The sequence below is a fragment of the Rattus norvegicus genome, chromosome 8, assembly GCF_036323735.1.
Source record: "Rattus norvegicus strain BN/NHsdMcwi chromosome 8, GRCr8, whole genome shotgun sequence".
NCBI classification, from domain to species: domain Eukaryota; kingdom Metazoa; phylum Chordata; class Mammalia; order Rodentia; family Muridae; genus Rattus; species Rattus norvegicus.
Genome location: NC_086026.1, coordinates 46,795,222 through 46,801,346, shown reverse-complemented (window position 1 = coordinate 46,801,346; position 6,125 = coordinate 46,795,222). Strand labels below are relative to the sequence as shown.

Here is a 6,125-nt window from a genome sequence, read left to right as displayed (position 1 = left end):
CAAAACAGGGCATAGGGGTTAAGAGATAATCACCGGTTGGGTCTCAAAACTAGAAGAATGGGGTTAAATTTAGAGAAGATAGAGCATGCCCTGTGAAAGGCCTAAGACACAAACTGTCAGACAGAATCTCATGGTAGAGCTTACAGAGGCCTGTGAGCAATGCTCCTTTGGTGACATTAGTAAAAAGAGGAGAACCCCCAAGCAGCATGAGGGTGCCTCCATTGGTGGCTCCTACATTTCACTTTCCTTTGGCAATTGGACTCCACACTGTTCCTAACAACATAATGATTTCAACTCTTTCTCCTAAGGAATTTTGTGGCAACTGTCGAATGTTAAGCTAAGGACAAGGCTTCATGAGTGTTCCCATAACACACACCCATGTCGCAACCTAACCTACAGGCTATTTCTTGATGTGATTTCAAGCACGTGTACGTAAGGAGACAGGAGAACCTTCTGACTGCTTATTCGAACTGGTATTATTTCTCAGGAATTTTTAATGGCTGATATTGATGAGTAAGGATAATTTGACTTAAGATGAGATATTTTTGGGCAGGATTTAGAGGGAAAAATTCATTAAAATGCATAGGAAATACTCAGGTTTTTTTTTTTCAGCTGGGGAGCGAACCCAGGGCTTTCTGCCTCCTAGGTAAGCGCTCTACCACTGAGCTAAATCCCCAGGCCCTACTCAGGTTTTTATAATCAAGCCTGGACGAAAATTTGGTCTTGCATGCAGGAGTTGTTCAGTGGCTATGCCCTGGGAAGGTCTCCAGGAAAGGGCACCTCAGCTTATGCACTGTACAGGGAGACTATTAGCAGGGAGGCAATGTCTGTTCACCATGACATCAGGGACCTTCTTGGACATTCTATTGTGTCCTAGAGAGTTCTTGGCATACTCTGTGATGTCACCAGTGTTGTAGTAACCACCAGTGCCCTACTTTTTCTCAGTCCCTGCCTGGCAGATACACAGGAAGACATGTTTTCCCAGCTTCGCAAGAATTTTGGGAGAGTGAACGCCGATTTTGGACAGACTGGAGTGAGGGAATCTCGCCTTTCATCAAAAATAAATGATGGACGACGAAAGCTGGCCTGGGGAATGCTGAGTAAGTTCTGTGACTTGTATGCTGAGCTTTCTGTCAGAGGGAGAATAGGCTTATGCTGACCTGTCTAGCAATAGGCCAGAACAACTGGAGTATCTGCAAAGGAATTGAATTTCCATGAAGATCACAATTCCTAAAAGTCAAGGATTTCAGAACATTAGTTTGCCCATCCCCAAAGGGAGGATATGGTAAGGCCAATGCTATTATTCTGTTAACTTCTGGCCTTCACTTTTAACGTGCATATGATACTTTACATTGATATAATAACACGATCAGGAGACACTGAGTGTCCAACTTTATTGAATTTAGACAGGGCATCAATCTACTTCACTCTCATTGCTTCTTTAAATAAAGTAGATCTCTGTCTTTACTATCAGGGAGAGAATTATGCTTCTGGCCATATGTTCTTAGAACTCCTCTGACTTTTTCTAATTGGCAGAGATGGGACATCCTTAGCATTATAAATTAGACTTTGTGTGTTACAAACATTTTTTTACAGTACTAAAACTATTTGTAGAAGGTAGACCAAGATTCAGCCTGTAACCAATTGGCACTTCTGTGGCATTTGGTGTTTCAGTTAGGGGAACTTATAAGTCCGTTGACCATGACATCCCCCGCAATGCTTTTAAATTCCAAATGGTGTGGCCTAGAGTATCAGTGCAGGACATCTGAGTATCTTCAATCACTCAAATCTTTTGGAGTTGAATTTATCATCTGACTTCTGAAAGTACAGCGGTGAGGGTCCTGAAAGAAAGTTGTACCCTGTTAACTTGATAACAATCCCGTAGAAGCCATCTCTGCGGTACATGTAGCATGGGTCAGCAGGCATAGGGAACACCCGGCATCTGACATCTCTTGGTCTCTATAGAGTGCTGAGAGTGTTGACTTCCCCTGAGGAGGTCTCTTAGGCAACAACAAACTCTTTGTGGTGACACTGTGTTCTACACATGTTCTCCTCCTGTTTGGGGCTTGCGATGGTCTATGCACACTCATCAGTTTCCCCAAAAATGTTCACTTGTGTTCTTCTACCTACAGACGGTGGGAGACTGACATCATCCCCTGGCCCTGTGGTAATCAACAAGGAGGCCCACACGGAGAACACAGAAGAGCAGAGACTGATTAGACAGCTGCAGTCAGCTACTGAGGAGAGAAATGAGCTAAGGGATCTCCTGACTTACGTGACAGAGAGATACAGGAACAACAGGTATGCATTGCTCCAAACTGCCTTGTGTCATTCATGGACCTGCAGAGTCACCTACATCTTATTCTATTAAGGTGTTGGGGTCTAGAAAGCTGTGCCTCCCAAAGAACTTGTCCTAAACCTCATTTCTGATATAGAGGAGATTCAGAACCTGACCCTTGGTCAGGAGTGAGGTGGGAAATGGTCTCATCTGCAGTCTCCAGCTGAAAATCTGAACTTGTGGCCTTAGTGTGGATTCAGGGATAACGTTACTGGAGCATGAGTTCCCAGTGTGCATTTGGAAAGCCCTTGACAGGTGGTAGCTTTGCAAGGTTCTAGGTGCTGTGAGTTTGGGTGTGTGCTAGGAAGGTGACTGAGTGCTGGACTCTTGTTGCAGTAGCCTGAGGTGACAGATCCCAAATTGTTCATCTCAATGTTTGACTAGATGGCCAGAGACACAGGGCTTTTCCTTCTTTTTTCTTTACCTCTGAGCCAATAATGTGGCATGCGTTTTTTCTGATTCTGATTGTGTTCTCCGTTTGCATATTTCCCTCCCTTTTTCATTCTCTTACTGTTTACTTTTCTTTTCCTGTGTGTGTGTCCCAGTTTCTGTGTCTCTGTGTGTACACACCTACATGCATATGCGCAATTTTTATATGTATATATTTCCCCCCCACACTTGGAATCTAGGGGTCTATGTTTTTTCCTGAGTATATTCATGTATAACAATGTCATGGTGATGTGAGTGCTTTGTTTTGGGAGTCCCTCTTTCAACTGCAAACTTCTTTGCCAATGTGGTCACATTTGTCTGTATATTTGTGCCATTTGGGCAGATTATAATTTTGTGGCGATTTATGGTCTCAACTCCATAATTGTGTGAATTGTGTGTCTCTACAATATTAATTATTCAGGATGTAGAATTCCTGTTGTCAAAACAAGAAAATTGAAATCACAGTTTTCTAGATCTTGGATGTGGGAGAGCTGTGGCCTAGGCCCTTGTTAGCATAAGTAGCTTGACTGCAGATCCAGCCCTTCTGAGTGAAGAAAGGGAACCTGGGAACCCTTTATCTCGATGCCGAGCTTATGGGGTCCTGGGCCCAGAATAACAGGTTTCTGAAGCTGAAGAAGCTCCCAATATGTAGAACTCAGAAATTGTCCTCCCAGGACTGGGGTACTAGAAGACCCAGCCTGAGTTCATATATTCCTAAACACAGATGTTCATTGGGTTTTACTCTCCTAGGGCCAGCCGCTACATCAGGTCAAATCCATTTTATGAAAAATTGAAGATAAAGGAGAGGGAGGTCATGTCATTACTGCACAACTTAGAGATGAGGAACATCGAGCATTGTGAGAAATTTCAGGAGCTCCAGAAGGAGATTAACTTTTATCGGTGAGCACTGGTCAGAGAGGCCATTAACTGTTCTTTGCCCACACCTGCCTTCCTTTGTTCTGATTGGAGGTCTGCAGCTCTGTTCCATGTCTTGTGCTCTTTAAACATCACTGTGTCCTGGGTCTATTGGACTCAGTTTTTAGGTCCACAGGAGACTGTTACTCATACCCAGAGTGTCTAGAGATCTTCAGAAGGCTCTAGGTAGACCAGTACTGATTCAGCGCACCAAATGGCTAATAGGCTGAACTGGGCCTCTGGGGTCACACCAGGTTTAACAAAACTCAATGTGTGGACCAACTGCATAACATGACCTTCCCTTAATTCTACTGACCTCCTTTGAGGGTATTTGCCCACTATTTATTAATGTTGCCCCCATGCATTTTCTTTCCATGGATAGATGTAGATCCCCTGTTGTTTTGGAGAGACATGGTACTTGGGTACTTATTGGTACTTGGGTCACTGAATCAATTTATTCTTCCCTGAATTGGCTGCTTGATGTTTGTTCAGCAGCCTTGTGTGCATAGAGAGGTAGTATATGAAGTTTTCACTGGTATCTAGGTCCAGGGCAAGTTTGTGGGACTTGGGAGTAGAAATGGGAGGAAGAAGCTGCAGGATCTAACTATGCAGAGTGTGTTTCCAGCTACCTGCCCAGCCGGATCCATATGGACAAGATATGTGTGCAGAAGAAGTTGTTCCCATTCAAGAAGGCGAGCAAAGCAGAACATCTGGATTGTGCACCGCTGGTACAGAAATACTTGATTGACTTGCACAAGAATGATAAGGATGAACAGGATAAGAAGAGCAACCTCCAGACCCAGCAACATCTGGTAGGGGCAAGCAGCTGTGTCAGTTTAACAACATCTCATTCCATTTGCTAATTTCATACCTGTTTGCTTTCCCCTACCACCTTACTAATTTACACTCCCAACAAGCCAACCACCTCATGCAATTGAACTGTTCATTGCTCTGTCTATGCACAAGTATTCACGGAAGTCCAGCACTTTTCAGAAACTGAATGGTTAACAAGTATGCTTTGCTGCTCTTTTTGAAGCTGCAGTCTAGAAATGGTGACAGACAATTGATATCATAATATTTCCTGTCCCAGTGATAGAATGGATGCTATGTAGCACTTTGAACAAGTTTTGGTCCTGTGATAAATGACATTTTTTGGTCATGTGACCTCCAAGTTGGGAAGCACCTTTCTGTGATAATTACCACGTGCAAATGGCAAATTAATCCTTGTCATTGTCTTTAATCTTGGTGACACATGGCCTTCACATTTCTTCCTGTAACCCAATGAGGTCTCTTCCCATTGCCCTGTTCTTGGTTTGCACTGGTTTAAGTCTGAGTCCCAGATGGGCAGCCCACATTACTGTCAGGGTTGCTGTAGACTTTACCCTGCCCACAGACACACCAGCAATGTTATCAGTTAACACATCAATGGTGACGTCCAATAGAGCTGAGGTGGTACAAGGCAGAAACCTGACAGCTGGCATGCAGGTCTCCAACAAATCAGTGTCTGAATAACTGCCTTCCTCTCCCTGGTCTCAGAAAGTGCAAGAGAGCGGGAATGGGACACAGCAGGAAGGGAGCATCCTGAAGAATGGGTTGCTTTCTCAGGAGTCCCCTGCTGACTACCATCCTGAATAGTAACAACATATTTTGGATGAATAATATCCCTCACAGTTAATTTATTAACTGCTAAGAAACCCTAAATTTATCTTTCACTAAGCCAGCCTGACTGATTGAGGTCTTACTCCCTTTCTTTTTAGGATAACACCACTTGAGAGAAGACTTGGGGACTGCAATGCCATTTTGCCTGCTAGAGGAGAAACAGCAATATAACTGTGCTTCAAAATGTTCACTAAGAATATGCTGTTTAGAAATATTTTTTTATGATTTTAAATGAAGTTTTCTTTTTGTTATTTCATAGTTATATGTTCTTGTTAATATTTTTCACGTTTGAAAATACTTTTAAATATATTAATATTCATTTTAATACTTTTTTGTTTTAAATTGCATTCCTTATGAATAAAATTTGATTTGTAAGTCTTGACTCTTGAAACCATCTTGCTTATTCAAGTGTTCTGTCCCCTCCTGTGCTCTTAAAACTGACGGCTAGAGATGGATTCTGCATGGTCCAGAGTTTCTGGCCTAAACAGTGAATTCAAAGTCACCAAGGGGTACTAAGTGTGATAGCGTATATTGGCTGGATAATGTGTTCTTTTCTTGGATGCACATTTTATGATGTGATCACTGCCATTCTTTATCCATGCGGTCATGTGTTCTGCTAATCTTAGTATATAATAGTCTACAACACACATTCATCATTGATCCTGGGTACCACATATTGACTAATATACACTCATAGTTGTAGAGCTGCAGAAAAATTGACAATGATTCCAAAGAAATATAGAAGTAATCATAATGGAGAACCATGTGCTTCGTGCTTTCTTGC

General features: G+C 42.6%; 1 protein-coding gene across 2 annotated transcripts; it reads left to right on the top strand.

Annotated features, from left to right (window-relative positions):
• The first annotated feature begins 312 nt into the window (after positions 1–312).
• Positions 313–5,727, top strand: LOC134480031 (disks large homolog 5-like). Of its 2 annotated transcripts, XM_063266322.1 has the most exons (5): positions 313–1,100; positions 2,133–2,301; positions 3,518–3,667; positions 4,308–4,494; positions 5,440–5,727. In XM_063266322.1, exons 1-5 carry the CDS (start codon positions 974–976, stop codon positions 5,452–5,454), a joined length of 648 nt encoding a protein of 215 aa, XP_063122392.1. In that variant the 5' UTR covers positions 313–973; the 3' UTR covers positions 5,455–5,727. The 2 variants fall into 2 exon arrangements, with proteins under 2 accessions (XP_063122392.1, XP_063122393.1); XM_063266323.1 differs by lacking the exon at positions 3,518–3,667.
• The last annotated feature ends 398 nt before the right edge of the window (positions 5,728–6,125 follow it).

Coding starts and splice junctions, on each gene's coding strand:
- LOC134480031 (XM_063266322.1), top strand. CDS start 974: ATGTTTTCCCAGCTTCGCAAGAATTTTGGGAGAGTGAACGCCGATTTT. Junction 1,101..2,132: donor GCTGGCCTGGGGAATGCTGA/GTAAGTTCTGTG, acceptor TTCTACCTACAG/ACGGTGGGAGACTGACATCA. Junction 3,668..4,307: donor AAGGAGATTAACTTTTATCG/GTGAGCACTGGT, acceptor GTGTGTTTCCAG/CTACCTGCCCAGCCGGATCC.